Source organism: Nanorana parkeri, unplaced genomic scaffold (assembly GCF_000935625.1).
Source record: "Nanorana parkeri isolate BGI_ZX_2015 unplaced genomic scaffold, ASM93562v1 scaffold744, whole genome shotgun sequence".
Lineage (NCBI taxonomy): Eukaryota > Metazoa > Chordata > Amphibia > Anura > Dicroglossidae > Nanorana > Nanorana parkeri.
In genome coordinates this window covers 7119-30502 of record NW_017307012.1, presented here as the reverse complement: position 1 = coordinate 30502, position 23384 = coordinate 7119, and the positions used below count along the sequence as shown (strand labels likewise).

General features: G+C 42.0%; 1 protein-coding gene across 1 annotated transcript in view; it reads right to left on the bottom strand.

Moving 5' to 3' along the window:
- Positions 1-23146, bottom strand: part of ACYP2 (acylphosphatase 2) — an 80427-nt gene extending 57281 nt beyond the window's left edge. Inside the window, exons 1-3 of the mRNA XM_018564325.1 lie at positions 22845-23146; positions 17501-17517; positions 15877-15986 (exon numbers count right to left, since the gene is read on the bottom strand). Coding sequence (XP_018419827.1) covers positions 15877-15986; positions 17501-17517; positions 22845-22959 — 242 coding nt within the window. The 5' untranslated portion in view covers positions 22960-23146. The remainder of the gene's footprint in view (positions 1-15876; positions 15987-17500; positions 17518-22844) is intronic.
- Between the last annotated feature and the right edge of the window lie 238 nt (positions 23147-23384).

The window sequence follows — 23384 nt, the reverse complement described above, 5'->3', positions numbered from 1 at the left end:
ATAGAGCCCGCCTGGGTCGTTATGGCCATAGTTCCGTCACTGATTAAATGCTTTTGGACCCTCAGAGCTTTGTTTGCAGCTCTCTTTGGACTTTGCACTTGTGAATCTTCACATTTGGGCCCCCTGCTTTTAGGACACCCTTGTCAGAGCCACTGTGCCTTATCACAATCTGATTGACCTATTGATAACTTTAATCCAGCATTTCCTTTCTACTTGCTCCGGGCCATCTCTGTTTAGGGTCAGTATCTGCTTCCTGGACTGAGGTGCTGACTCAGAGATGGCATCATTATGTAAAACCTTATGTAAAATGTCTGACACAAATCAGCTCTCTGCTCTCTGCAGCTTCTTACTATGTGACTTGCTGCAAAGTTATAATGATGCAGTCTGATTAGCGGTGGAGGGGAAACTGAGAAAATGCTTCCTCTTACCTGCAGCAGAGGGATGATGTCATCTCAGCCTTAACAAAGTGATTGAAGCTCAAGGATGACATTTCTATTATATAATTACATTATACTGTAGCTGCATATCGGAACATGGGTGAGGAATGTATGTATGCAGACTTACTGAAAGATCCACTCTCATTACTGACATGTATGAACTGCACAGATTCTGCGACTGGATACAATAAAGTAAGACTCGCTAGCTAACTATTGAAACTGTATAAAGTAGATATTAGTGGAAAGAATGTAGTTAAAGTAATATTAAACTCCCGACCTGTTTTTTAAACAATGAATCCAGATCAAACACATGCACATTGTCAAGCAAAGCATTTCTTTACATTTTTGCCCAAATACTTACAGTCATCATGTTTCCAAACAGCTCTAACTCTCTTTGCTCGGCTTCTCTTAACTTCCTGTCAAGTACAATATCACATGGCACAGCTGTAGAATATTCGACAGCAAAGTCTTAAGCAGCTGTATTTCTACTGGCATGGAGAAGGGAGGAAGGCGGAGTGGGAAGGGTATTGCCTTGCTGTGTCTGTGTGTTTGTGGAGACACACACAGCTTACTAGCACACACAAGGGTGGCTTTATAGGACTCTGCAAGGGAAAGGAGCCATCCTCATACAGGATATCAGGGCCAGTGCTCAGGGCACCGGCTGATTCGGCAGGAAACTAAAACATTTGAACATCAATGAGCAGCATCCGTTTTAAGTGACTTCAACAGCATTTAAAATAGCTTAAAGGAGAACTATTAGTGAGTGCTTTTCACTCACCTCATAGTTCTAGCCGACCTGTGACAATGAGATTGTCACAGGTCGGCTCAGTAGATCGGGAAGTGAGCGAACACATTCTCGATCCTGTCACAGCTCTCTGCCGTGACAGGGGAGGGGCTGGATTCCCCTCTCCCCGCTCCGATCCGCCAGTCAGCGTTCTTGCTGAGCTATCTTTCTAAAAAACAAAGCTCCCTGGTTGTCATGTGGAATCTAAAAATTCATAATTACTGACCTAGAACAAACATGCCGAACAGTAATTCTAACCCTACGTGGGGTAGTAAAAACTGAGTTGGTCAATAGAGGAAAAGGATTTGGGTGTTCTCATGGACTTAAAGGAGAACTATGAGATGAGTGATTTCCACTCACCTCATAATTCTAGCCGACCTGTGACAATGAGACTGTCACAGGTCGGCTCAGTAGATCGGGAGGTGAGCGAACACATACCGGGTTCGCTCACCTCTCGATCCTGTCACGGCTCTCTGCCGTGACAGGGGGAGGGGCTGGATTCCCCTCTCCCCGCTCCGATCTGCCAGCGCTGATAGGCAGAGCCATGTGTCACTGAGGGAGCTGGGCGGATCTCGACATCGATGTCGGGATCCGCTCCGGCTGCGGCGTCTCAGTATACCGCGAGCTGTAGCTCGCGGTATACTGAGCTTAGGGTGACGGGAGGACGCTAATTTGTGTCCTCCCGTTAACCTAAGGAGAACTATGGGGAAAAACACTGACCCCATAGTTCTCCTTTAAAAACCTTTTGGCTTTACTCTCGCTTTAGGCAAATCAGTGTGAGCCGGATGTCATATATTCAGGATAGGATTCCCTGCTCATTTGGGGCTCTCATTTTGCACGCAGTAGAAAACACATTCCTGAATCTGTGACAAAGACATTTCATTCTAAGTTTCTATTATACTTTGGTGAACTGGATGATACACTCCAGGTATGAAATCTCTATCACTTATAGAGACCATTAATGACTCAAAGTTTCTCTGTCCTCCACCCTCACATTCAATCCAGAGTTCATCGTATGTAAGAAAAAGGTCAGGGAACTGTCCCACTGCTAACATAATATTCAACATTATTCATTTGTCCTCATGGAGCCAATGGAATCCATTTTGGCGCACCCCTCTTTATTTGGCTCCGTATACATCCTTCCTGTGGACTGGCCAATTTATTCATTACTTGAATTCTGGAGAAAGTGGATCCTGAGACAGCATTCTATTCAAGGAAATAAACTGAAGTCACCAAACTGTTATGAAATATTTTCTCTATTCCTTGTTGAGTAGGATTCTAAAGGTGCCCATACAGCTTGCCATTATCGTTCGCTTTTCAAACTAAATTGTTTTTTCACGATGATCGGCCAGTTGATGGGAAGTGAAGAATTACTGTACACGGGCCGAAATTTGTCAGGCAGACTAGAAAACTTTTTCCAAATCGTGTGAAAATCGATGGATTAGTGGCATCTTTGTACGGAAAAAATTAACACTGCACATGCGCAAACGAAAATCTGTTCTGTTGATCAGTTAGTATTGCTAACGAACGATAGTTAAAATCTGCACTGGTCTGTGCATGATGGGACAGTCGTGCGGAAAAACCATGGTTCCATGACGGGACGATAAAAATCGTATGATAATTGTAAGGTGCCTCCACCCCTTCAAAAAGCCTGTGATGAAAGTGTTTATATATATATATAATTTATCTGATAAAACTGCAAATACATTTGTTCTGTGTGAATGTGGGCAAAATCAAATGTAATAAGTATATTTTCTTTCCAGGTTGAATGTGAGAAAATACCACATTATGGCCACTAGATGGAGCTGAGAGACTTAGGATACACGGTTTTATTTTAATATGATCCTCAACTCCATCTAGTGGACATAAAGCGGTATTTTTCTGATAGTAGATTTGACCCAGAAAGAAAATATACTAATGATATTCGTTTTTGCCTATTCACATAGAATGAATCTACATGCAATTTTCCAGGACAAATAGCTTTGTAATTTTTTTTTATTAATACACCCCTATTAGTTGACTTGTGATAACCATGATGATATCGGCAGAACAGGGCACTCTGGTTGAGATATCTTTAGAGAAATACAAGAAGTTTGCGAGTGATTCAACTTTTCAGCAACCACAGAGTACTTGGGCATCAGTTATGATTTTTAGAGCACAGTTTGTCTCTTTAAAACTTTGGAAAGAGGGGTGAATGATTTACTCTGTGCGTGTATATACATTTCAGCTTGAGCTATTCCGTTCTGTAAACAACAAGAATTTTAAAGAACTCCTGGCAAATAAAAGTGTAACCCTTGCAGTGGAACTACCCCCACACCGCAAGGGTTAACTGCTCCTTTTGTCTAGGGAGCTGGCTCCTAGACCGGTCCCGGTTGACTTCTAGAACGGTCCCTGTCCCCTCATCTGCTCCAGCATTAGAATGTTCCTTGGCATCCTCATGTCCTATACACTGTATAGATAGTAATGACTCACTAGGACTTAGACCGCTGGAGTGGAGGGGGAGTGAGGCTGAAGGGACTGGTCTAATAGCCAGCCAGGATCATGGTTCGCATTCGGTTATTTTAGCTCTCTAGAAAACACAAGCACTTAACCCTTGCAGTGTGGGGGTATCCCCACTGAGATGCCCCACTGCAATGGTTAAGATTTTATTTGCTCGGAGTCCTTCTTTAAATCAAGGAAGCAAGCCTTAAAAATCTTAAGAGGAACCTAGAGCTCCACCCGCTGGCTCAAAAGGAGAATAAAAAAAAAATATATATAAAAAAACTGATCTGACTAAAACAAATTTTGTTTACAACTTGTATTTTTTGATTCCTGACCTTAATAAATGTAAGAAATGATGTACAAAACAGTGGGTGGATCAGTGGGGGTTAACAATGGCATGAGACAAATTTGAGGTTGTTGTAGTATCATTTTCTAAGCACGCAGACCCTCGGCTGTCTAGATGATTGCAGATTATACATTATTCTCTTCCAAAAAATTACTACAATGGGTACTTTTCCTGCCAATATCATTTGCTGCCATGGCAACAGAGATGACGTTGAAGAAACCTACACATGTACAATAATGGGATATTATTCACAGCATTAGCAATATTTTTTATGTGTTCAGCATCTCCCATAATGTAGCACTATGCCTTAGTAGACACATTTACTATAGACTGGCCTTTTTATTTTTATTGATTGAAAACATCTATTGGTTCGCCTGTCAGTTTTATTCCCATAGGAGATATAACGCAGATAACATTGTACTATGATCCTACAAAGGTTTTCCATATAATGCATACCATAAAAACGTATGTAAACCCAAATCATTCATTTCAATAATAAGCTTTATTTTTAGCTTGTTAAGTCATTGCAGGTTTTTTTTAATACTGATGTTAGTAAAGTTATAGAATATATCAATTAATCCTGCCAAACTTCTGCTATCCCTGTGGGCTTTCTGTCTTAGCCAATAAATACTTTTCTTTGTCGGACTCCTTAGCAAAAAAGTCCCTTTTGTAAGTGTGGGGGAGGGGGGTGACTGCGGATGGCGCCGCAAATATCAGCAATTGTATATAGATGTCACCAGCACACCAACATCCTTCTTAGGATAACAGAATGTTAATTTTTTGAAGTTCCTTGTCATATAAACAAGTTCTTTCAGGGCCACACAGGGTCCCTTCATCAGGCTTAGCATTGACCATGTCTTAGGGTGACTACTTTAACCACAGGGTACTTTTGCCATGGTAGCGTTGTCACCTTCCCATGCTCTTCGGCTTTGTAATTACAGGGTACGGTGCCTATGCACAGCATGCCTGCAAGTTCCTGTAGTCAGCCACTGACATCAGGCTAAAGCAAGGTTTGGCAAAACCGACCCTCCAGCTGTGCTTTAACTACAAATACCAACATGATTCTTAAAATCACGCCTGTAACGGTCATACTTGCAATGCCTTGAGTGGGTTTTCTCTGGGTACTCTGGTTTCCTCCCACACTCCAAGGACATGCTGGTAGGGTAATTGTCTACTGTCTAAATTAGCCCTGTATGGGTGTGCAATAGGGACCTTAGATTTTAAGCGTCTTGAAAGTAGGGACCGATCTGAACATTCTGTATGTAAAGTGCTGCATAAATTGTCAATGCTTTATGAATACCTGTAATAAATGTAGCCCCTTGATAAGCGGTCTCCTTCTCTTTATTGAGAAAGCTGGTTGCTGCTACTCCTGCTATTTGAGTAATTTAGTATTTAAGTAAGGGAAAATCTCCACAAAGTGATTGGAATTGTTTTGTTAGACAGTCACCAGAACTGCAAGATTTCAAAGCACTTCTTCTGGTGACAACTGTAAAATTACGGACGCTCTATTCTTATTCTCTTTGTTGGTAACAATGGTCACCTGCACATACTGTATATAGAGAGAAAATCTTCCCCCTAAAAAAAGTTTTTTTATACATACACTGTGCTGTCCCATACAAAGTCAGAATGTAGTAGATCCCATCGCACTCCTGACCGGAGATAAAGCCCAAACGAAAACTGGGGGGCTACCGAAAGTGACAACGAATGCCTCCGCACATCAAATGCAAAATATCATAAAGTCACTCGCACTCAGTTTGTAGATAGCAGTCAATCTCCTTTGACTGAACATGATGCCACATACACAAAGCAACATTTCGGGACCAGGCAGTCCCTTCTTCAGGCAAACTTTTGTAAATTGTAATAAAGGAGATTGACTGCTATCTACAAATGCAGTACGCGTGACTTTATGATATTTTGTCCCATACAAAGTGACACTCATGAACATACCAGGGACCATGTTTGGCACAAACCATTTTATCTTGCATGCTTTTTGATTGGGGGCTCTGTAATAGTAAAGGGTATTATTAGGGGCTGGTGTCTTTAAATAACATAAAAAAAGTCAACCTGTGCTTATCACGGTTACTGTATGACCCAAATAACTGTGACTCTGTGTATCCAGTCCCATTCTGTATTGGGTTTAGTGTCACTGTGATGAAGCAGGGTACGTATCCACAGCTGAAGTGACCTTTTAATACAAAGAATAAAAAACCTCAGCCAAGATTCACACTTCAAAGACTTCACACCAATGGAAACTCATACTGACACTGAGCCAATCAAAATATATTCATGAAACATAATCATCGAGGCTAATGAGTAGAGAATGCTTTGCTTTTGTGCATGAGGCAAGTAAAATGTGTCACTTGGGGTGTTTGAATATATAATAAAGGTAATATAAACCAGTTTAAGGAAAAGGATAGAATTATTCAGATGTGCTTCTATCTTTTATATTTCAAAGCTATGAGGTAGATTGATCATGAAATAATCTGACCACCTCAGTTCTGATCAAGAAGGATTTTTCTATTTTCTTTGCTTAGTGGATAAAATGGCAGGTACATGATTCTGTGTTTTGCTATGCTTATTCTGTATCATGTTTTCAACCTTACTCTGCTGAGCGGGGCGGGGGAAAAGTGAAAACTGACAGCTGACATTTGGAATTGGATTGGATCTCTAGGCCACCATTTATCAACATTGTTTCAGTCATGCAAAATCCAGAGGCACCCAGGTCCTGACTCTAGATGTCAAAAATGTGTGGCCCTTAGCCCCATACTAGACCCTTATCCCAGATACATACCAGGGGTCTGGTAGGGATTTTAAGGGTGAATCATGCATAAACACACATCAGACTCTCCCCTTCAAATCAGGAGCTCCCCTTCACATCAGAGCCCCCCCCCTTTCACACACGGAGAAGCACACCCTCCCCCTCTCACACTAGGAGCCCCCTTCCCATTAGAGCCCACTACTTTCACATCAGAAGCTTGCCTGCACCATAGAATGGGGTGATGCTGAGGCACCCCTGAGGAAGCCAGAAGGCACCCCAGGGTGCCACGGCACACTGGTTGAGAAAGGCTGCGACTCAAGACATGATTGGAAGTATTCATTAAGCTACTAATGCTCTCCAGTAAGTATTGCAACTGTGCTAAGGTCGGAAAATTCATTTAATTTACCTTAAAGACAAAGAAAAAACGTACCCTTGTAGTGCAGCTACCCCAGTCCTGCAAGAGTTTAATGCTTGTTTTTTTGGAGGGGACTCAAATAAAGCAGATTTACTTAGCTGATCTCGTCTCCCATGGGAGTCAACATTCACCTCCCTCCCCTTCTGCTCCAGTTGGAGAAATGTCCCTCTGTGTTCTTACATCTAATGCAGGTCAATGGACCTGCATAAGACGTGATAACATTAGCGGTCCTTAGACTGATGGAGTGAAGGGGAGAAGAAGTTGCGGGGACCGGTCTAGCAGCCTGGAAGGAGCTGGCGGGACTGAGGATCAGGTAAGTAAAAATAACTTCAATAGCGTCCCCTAGACAAATCGAGCACTTAACCCGTGCAGTGCAGAGGTTGCCCCATGGCAAGGGTAAGAGTTTTGTTTGTTTGGAGTTCTTCTTTAATCTGAGTTTTACATAATTGCCTCCAGAAGAAGCCCACCTTACACAGAATCAGTAGGAGGGTAATAGGAGTGCACTTTCTGATGCCTGTGCTTTGTGACATCCCCTTCCTCAGTTCCCTTTATTACCAATTACATTCAAACTTCCAGTGCAGCTTTGTATCTGATGTTCCAGCATCACCAGCAGGTGGGTTCCAGGATCAATAGATTACAGACAAAATGAGGGGAGTTGTACTGTTACACTATGTCTGGATAAAAACTAATCTGTTCAATAAGTATGTTACCTGCATGCTTCTCAGGGTTCCATTTGTCAGCTGGGACTGGAGTGTACCTTTCCAGAAATTATGGATTTCTATTACATCTCTAAGACATCCATGTTTAAAGTCCAACTCCAGCTGAGGATACACCTTTTCCATTTAAAAGCTGTCTGTTAGACAGCTAGAGGTCCTCATCTTGGGAAACCCCTTCCAGCTTCAACAGATCTTCTTTTGAGGTTCTCTAAGATCTCTTGATTGGATCAATTCATTGGAAAACCCATCCTCTTGACTAGAATATCAGTCTCCAAGTTCCCCTTTTTTCAAGAATTAATTATCTTATGGGTTTATATCTTTTGAGTTGATATGTTGTCCATCAACTACATAATGATGTGTGTGTTAACATTTTAGAATACATTCATTGCAAATATCCAGATAATGCCTAAGGGTTAATAAACATTGTTTGCAGAAAAAGGAGTGGGCTTAATGGTAGCTTTGTAGTAAGGTGCTGTGATTCACAATTATGAATTAGGCCCAATTTGTTAAATGAGCCAAGGGGTGCACTTCAAATAGGTTATCCATTGGCTGTTGCAAGTGTTTAGTAAAGGGACACTGATATGAAAGTTGTAAAGTGGACCCCTATGTAATGAACCTCGATGTCATAAAACCCAAAACTTTCATACACCTGCTCCAGTGTGATCATTCAAAGAGAGGAGACATCTAAAAAGTTAATGGTCCTGCATCTCAACAGCATAGCTGCAATAGTAAAGCAGACCACAGACAGGTAGACCATCAGTGACATACTTCTGATCCTTCAGTTTTCTACATAGAAGAGAGAAAGATCAGGACCTATAACCCGGAGGAGCATGTTACCAATCTTTATGAAACAGCCTTATTATCACAAGCAGTGTTTGAAATCAGGAGAATTGGGAGCATTGCTTGCTTTATTTACAGGGTTATTCACAAAAGCGAGAAGACAGGAGAAGTGAACAATCTTGGCCACAATAGCTGGAAATATTCTCCAATTCAGCTCACTTTCCAGTTCAGCTATGTTGTCCTAGATTGTTCACTTCTCCTGCCTTCTCAAAACCCTTCACCCTGATTTCAATAACCCTGTTAATTTTACACTCAAGCCTTCTCTCTACTTTTATACACCCGAAACAAATGTAATAGTTTTGGGCAAGGCCTTCCTTACCTTCACAACAAAACCCAACTGCATCATCAAACTTAAAAAAACAAACAAGTATATGACATTTTGAATATTGAAGATTCTTTTGTTAATTTCTATATTTTGGCTGATAGACTCTTTTCACTTGTATGGATTATTCATAAATGAAAATCCAGGAGGGCTTTTGTGTTCTTTTTTTTTTTTTACATCCTGTCAATTACCTCATCCAGCTTTTTTTTCTCCGCACTGGAGCGCACACAAACATTGCTTGCTTAAATTAGTCCCTCACTTCTTCCACCATTAATCTCATCTTCCATTACACTTTATTTTCCATTCCAGCACTACATACTTTCCAGCACGACCATTGTAACATTTTGAAATTAAATAGTTTGTTCACCTGATTGAAATATATGCAAACGTCTGCCACTGAAATGTGCCAAGATGAGTGTGAGCTTGTGTGTTTGTTTGTGCTCTCATCCTTATGGAAATATTCTGTTGCCTGCCTACTATGTTGGCCCACTGGCTTCAATACTTTCAGATTAAAGTCAGAAATGATCTGTATACTTGTTCTGGTTAGGGATTTGAAGTATTGAAGGCAAAGGTCTACAAATGCTGGCACTTCTAAATATTGTAGGTAAACCCAGCCAATGACTTGAAGGTGGTACATGCATTTTTGAGAGGAGTCACCCAACTCTTTGGAGCTCCCCTTTCCTTAGCCTAACTGCTATTTTCCTCCTCCCTTCTACACTAGTCAACTTTTTGGTCTTATTTTAATGCTAACAAGTTGGGATATCAGATCTAAACTAGGCATACTGGGCCTGGGGGCAGACAATTTGTTAACTCTGTGTCACCACACCTAGAACTGAGGAATAGAAAGGTTTAGCAATGTGCAACCCTGTTCTGCCAGCAGTTTGGTCATAGACATATGGAGCCAGCATGGGTAAAATCTAAGTATACAGAATACTTGTCCACTATCAAAGAGTAACAAACAATACAGGAACAACAATGGGGACCCACAATGACAGTCATGATGGCAGTCTGAAATCTATGGTACATAGCAATGCGTTACTGACAGTCAGTAAATGAAGCGTGGATGGATGTATGCCACCCTTGGCAGCTCCACCGCCCTAGACCATGGTCTATATAGATTATGCAGCACTGCTGATAGTCTGTAAAGCTGAAAAGGCAACATGGGTGAAGTCCAAACAAAAAGGCTTACCATTCATATGTGCTTAGCCATGCTAAGGCCCCCTTCACACTGGCAATCTGGCATTTCTGTGGCAGGAACCTACGGATTCCTGCGGCAGGAAAGCCAGATGTCTCCGTTCAAATGCAGCCGCTGTAGCCATTCTAATTAGTGAATTGGTGACAGCGGCTGCATCTGTAAGTGGCAGTCCACATGTACTTGTATATGATACAATTACATGCAGTTTGGAATAGATTGCTGTCGCTGGAGGCATCTATTCTGCGTCCAGGAACAGTCATCTATTCACAATCACATGTAAATTGTATAATGAGTACTGTTACTTACAGATGCGGCTGCTGTCACCCAGTAATCAACTTGAATAGGTACAGCGGCCGCATATGAAAAGGTAGACACCTGGCACTCCTGCAGCAAGAATTCATAGGTTACTGTGGGATTGCAACCTGATTGAACATGAGTATAGCCTGCCAATTAATTGGCATGGCTTTCTTTCAAGCTGGTGTTATTGGGAGCTTTCCATAATGGTGCTCATCCTTAATTCACAATATGCTGTGTAAAAATAGCATTTAAGAGAGAGAAAATGAGGACAATGCAATAAATATGTAACTGTACCTTGCTTTATCTCTTTACAATTCAATAAAGCTCTTCGAATTAGAACTATGAGGTGAGTGGAAATCACTCATCTCATAGTTCTTCTTTAAAGCCACTGAGCAGGTAGTCTTCAATAAGCATAAATGTATCATTTTCATAATCCAGATAGGAAGTAAGGAAAACCTTTAGTTGCGTAAGGTACATTTTTATTGCTCTGTATTTCAAGCTGGGATGCATCCTCCAGTATATTCCTTCATATTTCCAGCAAGTGATGACTGAGAGGAGCTGTGTTTGGAGACTCACCCTTAGGCGTACTTTGTTATTCGCATTGGACTATCACATTACAATGGACGATATCTGTACAGCTGCACAAACATCTGCTGATGCTGATGAGATCCACAGCTGGCTGCACTGGCAAGACAGTGTTCTGCAAAGAGCAGGAGCTGGACAGACCCCCATCTTGGGTATAGTATTACTTGTGAGATTATAAGGACCTAGAGGTTCAGCTTGTATATAAACAGGAATACTGGTAAGCAGGTCTTAAAGAGAACAATCAACAGGGCTGGAGATATATTAATACCTGGCTGACCCTGCTGAACCCCCAGCTAGGGCTTTATATAGCATACTTGACATTATATATACTGTGTGCATCACCTCTTTAGTTCCAAAACATGTGCCATTGTTTTTACATCAAAACTAGGAAGCGCTACAAGACACAACATGTTGTCTGCTTGGCATTCAGCCTTTTCTTCAACCTTACACAGTTGTACAGGTTCCTCTCCTGTACTAAATTCGATTACTCTGATTTCACTGAATACTGTGAGCTTCTCACAATATGCATTAGCAGCTTCAGCAATTCAGATAGAGCCCGCCATATTACCTGGCTGGAGGCCATCCAGCGCCATCTACCCATTTCCTTTTCAGCCTGACTGTCCCTGGTGCACCTTTTCATTCATTGGATGTAAGTTCTTTCAATAATGGAGACTCTGCATCATGTGGGCATTACCTAGGACAGTTTGCAGACTCCAGACTGACATCCACCTATAAGGGTATTTGGATATTTGAATAACTTTTCCAAAGAACCAGCCACCTGCTTGCATCAGGCCTGAGGAGTCTTAGAGAGGAACTTTACCCATATCTTCAAAATAACAACAAAGGCACCTTTACAAATGATTAGTAATGACAATCTACAAACAGATACTTATAGATAATTGCAGGATTTTTATTCTTTGCATATCTTATTTCTCTTTTCTTCCCCAGTCTTCTAACAGTGGCCATGTTTACTAAGGGCAGATTACTAGATCTCCCTTTACTTCCTGGCCCTCTGGCACATGTGACTAGGACATGTGACCATGCACCTCATCTCAAGGAAGGAAAATGCCTTTCCCTGGGATCTCCTGAGATTACGGATGAGATTTCCCAGCAATGCTCTGCTGATGTAACCTTCCCAAGATGCAATGCTTGGGCACATTACATCATTTGTACCCAAGTGGACCAGGAAGTAGAAAAAAAGAAATTGTAAGTAAAATAAAAATATGTTTAACTAATGAATGTAAGATTATCTCATATCAGCATGCAGAGCTGCATGCTAATGTGATTTTTAGCGAAAGAGGGTAAAGGTCCACTTTAAGATGAGCACTGGAGGGGAGGGTGCGTGATGTTTATAGAAAGCTATGCTGACCTCTCCCACCAGCCATGATCTGTCTGCTTTGCATAAAGACCTATTGATGACATCAGTGGATCTCATATTAGGTATGTATTGAAAATTGTATGTTGGCCGGAGGGAGGGGGGGGGTCAAGGAAGACAAAATATAAACCGATTACATTCCAGCTTTATTCTACTTTCCTGATATGGGACAGCTACCCGTGAATCTGAATATGGGATCTTTTTACACGGCTTGCAGCAACACCAGCTTCAACTAGGTAATCTGTGTACTTGGCCGTCTGGTTGTAGTTCTGCTTGAACACAGGTAAGCACTGTACAGAGCCACCATTCTCTAAAATATAATCAGGCTTGGAGACGCGAGGATGCCACAAATTCTATCATGCATAATATATACTATATACCATCTCAGCATAATTTAGGAAATGATCCCACACTGACTATTACTGACGCGTTTCCACAGTCAGCGGCAATACTAGAGTTGAACGGCAAATGTGTAACCAATTACAACGTAAGGGCCCTCCTGGAGATAGAACAACATTATAGCAGCCTGTGTGCACTCAGGCAGTGGGCAGCTATGGCGTTGTCAAAATAAGGGTGTATGTTATGTCAGGGAAACAAAGCAGAGCACGCTAGGAAAGGAAAAGAAACATCTGCACTACAGATTCAACACTTGTCGCTTACCAGTTAGGGAGTCCGGCTGTTAGATTATGATTTTCTCATCCTCAGCTTTGCTTTACTGTGCTATACTGCTTCCTGCCTGGCTCACACTATTAACCATTTTGTCTACCATTACTTTCTTTTATTTAAAGGTGAACAATTAAATACACACATAAGGGGCTATTCCCACCAGTGTGGTGCATTAATTGCACGGTTCTGTACGATTAACGAATGCTAACATGCAATGCACCTACTGTGCGTGACAGTGCGGGAGGTGCATTGTGTTGCCATTCATTTGAATGGCACCCCAAACGCACCTTTGGCGTGCATGCACTCCTTTTTTTAGCCGCAATATATGGTATTGCGGTTTCGCGCGGTATCACGTGTTGCGGTACAGACAAACTTATTGCAGCCGGTGGTGTGTTTAGGGTAGCATTTAAATGAATGTCAACGCAATGCACCTTCTGCACTGCAACACACAGTAGGTGCGTTGCGCTGTAGAATTCATTAATCACACAGAACCATGCGATTAACGCACTGCACTGGTGTGAATGGGCCCTAAGGGCTGTTTCACCAACCAAATAATTTCTCTCCATTCAGTCTCAAAATTGACACAGCTCTGCGCCACAGCACAGCCCTGTCTAGCTGGGGAGGGGACCTGATCTTTTTCTGCTGCAGTTTTACTTTCACTTACAGGTCCTCTCCCCCTCTTTCCCTGTGACTGGACAGTAGAAGAAGCAGTACATGCTGTACCGTAGACTGCAAGAGCTAATATCAATTCAAATTCAGGTACTTCCACCACTTGCATTAAAAAGTATACTTAGTTGTGGATTAGTTGCATTCTGGCTCTTTGTGTCTTTCAGGGACACAAGGGTAAGGAGGAATTCCCACTTGGACCTAACAGCTGCAGCCATTACAAAAAGAAATGACTGGGTCATATCCAATTGTAAGAGCGAGACATCAATGACAAAACAAAGTGTGCCTGTAATCATTTCTAATAATAGAATCTGGCAATGGAATGTTAATGCAGATTTTCCTGTACCTCACTAATGTTCATTGTGAGAAGCAGCCTTATTGGCCAATGGTTCCAGCAATAAAAACCTAACCCTTCTCTAAATGTTTGGACTGGAGTTATCCTTTAAACTTTTTATTTGAATCTGATGCTGCGGTGCTAACTGTAAACTTTTATACTTGTCACGACATCTGACGTTCCGCTGACTGGTTTCATGAAATGTTTTTACGGTTCTGGAATGTCTTTTATAAGACATGTAGGCTGATACTTTGTGCTTAATCAAGAATGTCAGTGCTAATTAGAAATGCTAGAGCCTCCAACAGCTGGCCAAATGAAGGACTACATTAAAAAGTCATCTGTAACACTAATATTATTTCAGTTATGTAATCCTTTCTTGCAATCATTTTTTTTATCCAAACAGAAATCTAGTCTGGGAATACATACTCAAACTGTTCTTTGTGCGCTACCATCAGGGTATATATTACAGAACTTTACTGCAGGTCCAGATGAAGACCAGTTGCAGCCAAAACAACCACTATTTTTCAGGACAATATTTTTGAAGGGATATGAAATCAGTTCAACCAGTAGGAATGGTCCTAGACCAAGCTCCCACCAGTCATAGACAAAGTCACCAAAGAGCTCCTGCATGAGAACCGTTTTTGAGTTCCCTTATTCATGTACTGCTCACATACAATCATATGCTCTATTATGGTTTATAATATGCAACTGGGATCAGACAGGAAAGGAAAATGGAGACTTATGTTAGTCATGTGAAAATTAAAGAAGGTACTCAAACAAGGAGCACAGTACAGTTATCATGAAGAATGACTCCCACTTCTCAACCTCCCTAGAAGAGAATAGTGCCCTGGTCTAAATTACAGGTCCTAGCAACTTGCCAACCAACATTTGGAATAAATAATCCCCTAAATTCCAAAGGCCCTACAAATGTAGCACTTATAATGTCACCACAATCACTGGTGTAATTTTTTCCCCCCCAAATAATGTTTCCACAGGTTTTCATAGAGACTAGAGGAACAATGTGGGATGCAGACTGCATCCTTGTGCTGCTATTAGATCTTCACATAACATTGCCTGCGTTCCGGTCCACTGCAAATGCTGCATGCTCTATTTTCTGCATTTGCAGTGGACCGGAACGCAATGTTTTGCCACGCGTCAGATTGCACTGTTGGCTGCAGTGTCATTGACTTAAATGCACCACCATGCCCCCTCCCGCCCCAAAACAAAGGGGGGAGTTTTGTCAGCGATTGCTGTGCGTTCCAGCGGCTCCTGCTCTGCAATTGGTGTGAATGGGCCCTTAAGCTGCAACTTTTGTTTTTTTATTATGATATTCTATGTGATTGGGAGCATGTAACAAATATAAAAGCAGGTGCTATCCCAATTCGGCTGCAAAAGTAGAAATACACTTTAAACCTAGAGGCAAGTGCTCAGAGAAGGGTGGGTGACATGTGCTTCCTTGACTTCTGTTTTGAGCAAAATGTAAGAACAGAAGTGAAAAGAGCTGGTTAGTATTCAAATCTCAATAAATCGGCTACAAACAGCAATAAACATAATCTCCTCTAATCATAATCTCTCATTAGATGGTGATGGATAACTATAATTTAAATTCGGTTGTGGAAGGTTTTTTTATACTGTATATTGAAATCTATGGACACTTACATGGAGCTGACTTTGTCTTCAAGACCCTGTACCTGGCCCGCTACAGTCCCCTGCCTTGTATTCTTCACCCATCCAACCACTCCAACCTTCTTGGCTTCATCTTCTGTATACTACATGAAATAAAGATATGTGATGGTAACTATAGACAAAAAAAGATGGATTCCAGGAAAACCGCTAAAACACAGATACAATACATAGGAATGATCTATTTTACCTACCAAACGAATGATGTCCCATCATACAGCACAGCCAGGTGGCAAGAGGACACCACTTTTACTGTTTTAGATTGTAGAAGGAATACACGGGTGAGGTATCCCCCACCTTACCCTGCTGACTGGATAGTGAAAGAGTAGCAGCAGACTGATAAGTTCATCTCTCTGCTCAATTGGCATCCAGTTCTACCCCTCCCTCTCCCACTCTGCTTTATAGGGTATTTTAAGAGGTTAATCCCAAGTCATGTTTATGTTACACTTGTTGCATTTAAAAATACATTTATTGACTTAAAGGAGAACTATGGGGTCAGGGCTTTTCCCCATAGTTCTCCTAAGCGTAACATGAGGACACAAATTAGCGTCCTCCCGCCACACAAAGCTCAGTATACCGCGAGCTACGGCGTGCGCTATACTGAGACGCCGCAGCCGGGACGGATCCCGACATTACTGTCTGGATCCACCCAGCTGCGTGAGTGAGAGTGAGAGCCCCGTCCGTTTCGCCAGTCAGCGCTGGAGGATCGGACAGGGGAATCCCTGCAGGGAGCCGTGAGTGACAGTCACCACTCACTGCAGGGACAGAATCGAGAATTGAGCGAGCGACGGTATGTATTTGCTCACTTCCCGATCTATTGAGCCGACCGGTGACAGTTTCATTGTCACAGGTCGGCTAGAACTATGAGGTGAGTGATTTTCACTCACCTCATAGTTCTCCTTTAATAATAAACACCTAACCAAAACTTTCATTTCTTAGTATATGTTTAATCAAAGTACTGAGTATAAATGAGACTTTTTACTAGGGATGCCCTGATACCGATAATAGTATTGGTATTGGTGCCGATCGGTACAGCTTCCTGATTGCCCGGGAAGCCAGGCTTCATGCTAGCGGGAGTACTGGTATCATTGCTCAGTATCGGTGAGTACCGAAAAATAAATATTGGTACTCGTACTTGATAACGAAAAACCAGTATTGGTACATCCCTAATTTTTACCTGAGTCCACCAATGTCCACACTGTATTGTATTAAGAAGAATATTGTAGAACATTTCCCAGTTGTCAGCCCAAACAGAAACAACATTGTATGGTCTGGTTATGAATTCAAAATGCTCTGGTATATAGTGATGGGCTGCATGTTCGAATCGAACATAGGTTCGACTCGAACATAGCCTGTTCTAGCGTTCGCTGGACACCGAACATTGCGGGATGTTCGCGGTCTGTTCGACCGCGGAACATCCCACAATGCACTGCGCCCTCCGAAACTGTAATTGGCTACAGTCTGGCACCTGACCTCTAACTTTTTCCATGTTCGAAAGTTTGAATTAGAACCGAACACGGGGGTGTTCGGCTCATCCCTACTGGTAGAATCACTATATATATCAGTCATTTATAAACCGCCAAATCATAGGAAATCTTACCATTCTGAAGCATACACCTGTAGGAAAAGGAGAAACAGTGGCCATTAGTCAACATTTTATTTCAAGTTATCAGCTCTGAAACATACAGCAAAAGAGAGCATGTGATTAAATGATACATCAAGCGTGCAGTTCTGCTTAAAGGGAACCTGTTAGAACAGAAATATGGGTTCTGATTTCACTACCTAAGACGTCACTTACCTGTAACAAGTCAGAAACGTTTGGGTTTATCAAACTTCAAGCTAAACTCTAGGTAGATAAACAGGGAGCCGTTTTATCTACCAAATAATTTGTATTCCTGTCCATTCAGTTCTGAGATTTACCCAGCACTACACGCATTTGGGTCATGAATATTGCCAGAATCAGAACAGCCACCACTAAGCCTACACATTTACATAGAAGTTCAGCAATGGAAGCTTCCATATTTCTGTCCTCACACTTTCACTGATTATATTTCATGTTTTTTTTTGGTATGGAAAAACGTTTCATACAGTACAATCACAGGAGATAAGTCAAGGCAACTGGACAAACAGTCCAAGAAAGCCAGTTTGTTGTTTTGCATATCTTCTTGCGTAAACTTGATGTTATGATCAACTGAGTTGATATGGTCACTGAAAGCCTGTAACTCTTGTTTGTGAATCTAAGGCCCCGTTCACATGTAGCGACTTATCGCACGATTTCCACCGCGATATCGCGCATTTTTGCAGCACGATATCGCGAGAAGTCGCCGGCTAATGATAGTCAATGGAGCTGTCTTAGCTCCATGTCGCTCGTCGCAAATCGCTTCTACAGGACCCTTTTTTCGGCGGATTTTGCGCGATTTTGCTTTTTTCTATGGAGCCCGACAGAGAAGGTCGCGCTACCGTCGCTGGAACGTCGCACCGAAAGTCGCGCTATCCCGGCCGCTGCAAAAGGTATGTCGCTACATGTGAATGGGGCCTTAACTCAAGTGTCGTCCACATATCTGAACCAATGACTGGGTGTAATTCCCGTGAAGGTGGTCACTCCTTTGAAGACAGTCAAGTACGCATCCTAGACAGGGAGGAGGACTGGTTCAAAAGAGGTTTGAAAGAGGCAATTTATGTAAAAGGAGAAACCAAGCTTGCATAGAGTTTAGACATCTATTGTCTGCCACATACAATGCTGTTTTAACACCCCCTAGACTCTAATTATGCAAATGCGACCAACACCTGGTTGTGACTAACAGATTATGTGGGTTCAAACAACATTCACCATATTTATTCCCAGAGAAGTCATTCTGAATTGAGAAAACTGGTCGGATGTCCAGTGAAACATCTTCAAGAAAAATACAGCAAGTCCAGTTGCCTTGACTGATTTTTTACAGATATACCGTGACCTGGATGAATGAGAACCTTCACAGACAGTTAGAGGAGACCCCAGGAACATTTGAGGAAAGGTCAGATATGATGGGAAAATACTTCATTCAAATGATTGGGTCTAAAAAACTATAACTATACGTTTATTTACAATCAGAAGTGTCTCTGTACATGCGGATTTAGATCTATTAATGAAATATTACATGAACAAAGATTGCGAACATAAAACTTCCTTAGGATTTCAGCTGTACTGAATACTAACAATCATTTGGGCCATTGAGATCTTACAACCATATTGCATCAAAGAAAGTCATACCGTGTCTACAACATATGCTCCTGTTTGGAAAAATACTATAACTGCTAAGATAAAGTGTTGTTGAAGTTCACAAAAAGTGTGTAAATGAGGCAATTAGATGCAGGAATCACAAAAAGTATCATAGCTTCCTTGACAAATGAGTTCATGTTTGAGTTACATGTGCATTGTAAGTTCAAGTTTGAGTTACATGTGTGCATTATTTATGGTGCTCCTGCCTTGATAAATCTTTCCCAATTCATCTGACTGACATGCAGTGCCAGTAGTCACCAAAGAATGTTTTTCTGGTACAGTTTTTTAATAGTATAATTCTCAACATGACTTGTTTAGATCTTCCTGCTTGGGTACAAAAATTTAGGAGGTTATTCACTTAGCTGCCAGGTGAATAACCAAGCCGAACTGAACAGAGCCGAACGGCATTCGGCTATTCACTCCGGCTCAGTACGGCTGCTTTCAGCCATACATCAGAAAGATTTTTTAAAAAGCGTTATCTGCCCTAAAGAAAAACCAGGCCGAGTTGTGTGGCAGAGCCTTGTAAATTGCAGGACTGCATGGACAGAAATATCATTTTTTTGGCAGGTAAAGCAGCTCCGTTATCTGTATTTTATTGTTGCCCAAAGTTCAGTTTTAAAACAAAAGTCAGTACAAACAGACTGAACATTTAAAACATAATAGAAATGATTATTTACATGACAAAGATTGGTGACAGATGTTCTCTAATTATTAACAGGACAACCTAATAAATCACTTGATTATAAAACCTTATAGTTTAGTATACAGAATGTGAATAAGACAGAAGTAATGAATGGAGCCCACCTAGAAAACACTATCCACAAATCGGACAGTTACAGATGTTCTGTGGGATTCTAGAAGCTTGCAATGAGTTCATTTCCTGTATTGATTCCCCGTTCTCACTTCTGTTTAATAATAATATTATTTTATAATATTCCCCACCCGGAATATTAATGGATTGTCTGGCCGGGATACGTTGGACAGAGGTTAAGTAAAAGTGCTTTATTGGCAAACACCAGGCAGATGAAAATAAGTCGTTTTCAATTTTCATCTTTATGTAAGGACATTTGAAGAGAGCTAAAGAAAATGAAAGAGTACCTGTAGTAAGGCAAAAGGCCAAAGATAAGCGAATTGTCAGAGAGATGGTATACTTTACATAATTCATTACAATCTGTCTCCTGGCATCACTGTCAGAGCCCATCAAAGATCTCATGCAAACACTGGATTTCTTTAGGATGACATTTGCATACATTTTAAGTGTATGTAAAGGTAACATTTTGGGGGTTTTTTGGGTTAGAGAAGGGAAGTTTGTATTTCTGTCTGTGACCCTGTTAGGAAGGTTACACCTCTTTTTTGTCTAGGCGTGAAAATCTTCCAATGGGGACACCTGTCCCTGTGAAAACTCTCTAAGATAAACATTTTTGTTTACATTAGCGGGTTTTCTTCATATTTCCAGTTTTTTTCCCCAGAACAGGAAGTGATGGGAACTCTTCCCAGTGGGACACGGACAGCAACAAATAACCTTATAGGGGCTTTACCCTTTCCTACTCACAATGAAAAAAAGGATCAGAGGGCAAGGGACTTGGCACCAATTTTGGCTGCAGTCTCCCTTCAGCTTATTGGTTTATCATGCCTTGTTCTGCGCTGTGTCTCTGTGTGGAGAGGCAATTTTACAACCTCATATTCAGCAATGAGAACAGTGAGCAGCTCAGTAGTGACATCACCAAATTTCTCCCAAATCTCCTGACACTAGCAGCATTGCCTTAGATGATCTCACACTGCAGATATCCAGCTATGGGACTGTAGGCATAGGAGTGTCTGGGCATTCTCACTTATCAGGAATTACTCTGCTTTTTTCTAAGGAGGATTCCAGATACAATGAACATGTTTCAGGGTACTGCTTAGGCTCAAAAAACATTGCTAGATGATACTTTAACACCTTAGTTTTTTCTTTGTTACAGAGTATTTCCTTTAAAGCATAAAAAACACTGGGGAAATGTTTTATTAACCATATCAACCCTTGCAGTGCTACCCCCGTACTAGGGACTAAAGTAAAGTTATACACTTCAGCAACATCCCATGACTGTACCCCCCACACTCAGGCCGGGGTCGCGAGAGGATACCCTCCCCTCAAATGCGTTGCATTGATGCCAATGGGGTTCTCTCATGCTTCAATATACCATGTATGCTACCTTCTTGATGATGCTTTGATGCATGTATACCATAAGCGCCCGGACCTGCGAGTCCCCACAGGCACAGTTTCCGTTTTTCTGTATACAACAAATAATCTGTTAACCTGACCTAAATAAAGAATTTATAAAAAAAAAAGTAAAGTTATACTCACCTGATCCTTGGAGCCCGCTGGCTCTTAGACCGGTCCTTCCAACATCTCTCGCCCTCCGTTCCAGCGGTCTAAGGATCTGTGAGTCATCCCATTCTATATACTATGTATTGGACGTGAGAATGCCGAGGGACATAACCAGGCTGGAGGTAGCACTGTGACAGCTGGCCCGGATTTGAGGTTCAGGTGAGTATAACTTTGTTATTTTAGTCCCTAGAGGAAAACAAGTAGTTAACCCTTGCAGTGCTGGGATAGCCCCACTACAAGGGTTGATAACATTTTCTCCCAGAGTGTATCTTTAACTCCAGGAAAACAGCTAAATATGCAGTTGAAATACATATAAGAGAGCTGCTTTACTTTACCAACTGAGTTGTTTTTTTCTTCATCCTGTCCTGAGATTTACACAGCTCTACCACAAAGCACAGTTCTGCCTGGTAGGGGAGGAAATTGGTCTGCTCTGCTGCAGTTCAGTAACACTTAGAGCTCATTCACACGGGAATCGGCCGGCACGTACAGCTCCGTGCTACGTGCACGGCCGTATCGAGCAGCTCCCAGGAAGGATTCAAGTGCAGGTCCGTACGGGTGCGTGTGTCCCGGCTCAGACGCAGACAGGATCCATCCATGCAGGGCGGGTGAGCGTAGGGCGGCGTACGGCCTCGTAGTCCCATAGAGAAGGACAGAGGCTGCGTACTAATCACACGCAGCACCTGTCCTTCCCGGGAGCTGCCCGATACGGCCGTGCACACAGCACGGAGCTGTACTGCCTGCCGATTCACGTGAGAATGAGCCCTTAGAGTCTGTCATCCGCCGCAACACACCGCACCTCCAGAACCACCCTGTAATTGGAGAGTTAAAGGAGAAGCAGCAGGTTGATGAACTCTTTCTCTCTTCCTGCCCTCTCCTACTATCAGCACACTTCTTGCACTGCAGCCAAACCGATTGGTTCCTTGTGCTGTTTCTCCCTCTACCTCTCCAAGGCTCTGCTTTATGGACTGCAAGAGACTGACAACAAGTCAAATTCAGGTACTTACACTGCTTGCATTTCAAATAACACATTTAAGGAACTATTAATGAATAGAGAGCTGCAATATAGTGTGTCTTTTATATGTCCCTGGACTTTAGCTTTACATTTCTGCTAGGATGGACTATTTTCAATAAGAATATGCACACTTCCACAGCACCAATTATGTTCTACTGTTCTGTATTCAGCCTGTATAGCTCCCTACAACAAGCTATGTTTAGACATTGGCTGACTTTTCCTAATCTGTTCTGCTCACAGGATAGCTGTGAATGTCAGCCTGTTCCTTCATCGAATAAAAATGAAGCATAAAAATTCCCACCTACCCTGAACACGGCCAAAGACTTCATAATCTACAGATTTCAGAGTGTTTGAGGCTTTGGCTAGGCCAGACATGGTCATGCAGGTGAAAATAAGAGCCAGGATCAGGGCTGTACGCATTGAGGCAGCAGCTGAACTCCACAGTCTGACATCTCATCTTACAGGTGTCACCACGCAGAAGAAAGACCAATCAGGGAGGAGCGTGATCGCAGCCAGCACTGCGACCATCTGGGCACTCCATCGTCTTAACCGCTGCTGCCCCAGACCGTTCTGAACAAAGGGCTTTATCAATGCGGACCAGGACACTTTGTACTGCTGAGCTCTGTTTTTCCAGATGATTAGGAATTCAAGTCCTTAAAGGAGAACTACAGACAATACATAATATTCCGCAATAAGAGGCTGTAAGAAGAGTTTCTTAGCTGCATCTGTGTCTTGTTTTTGATGCCCTGTTGGGAAGAAAAGCTAAGAACCAAGATAACTCTCACTTTCAAAACATAAGGATTTTCCTGTGTACAGGATTGTGTTGCTGTAATCTTGTACATGCG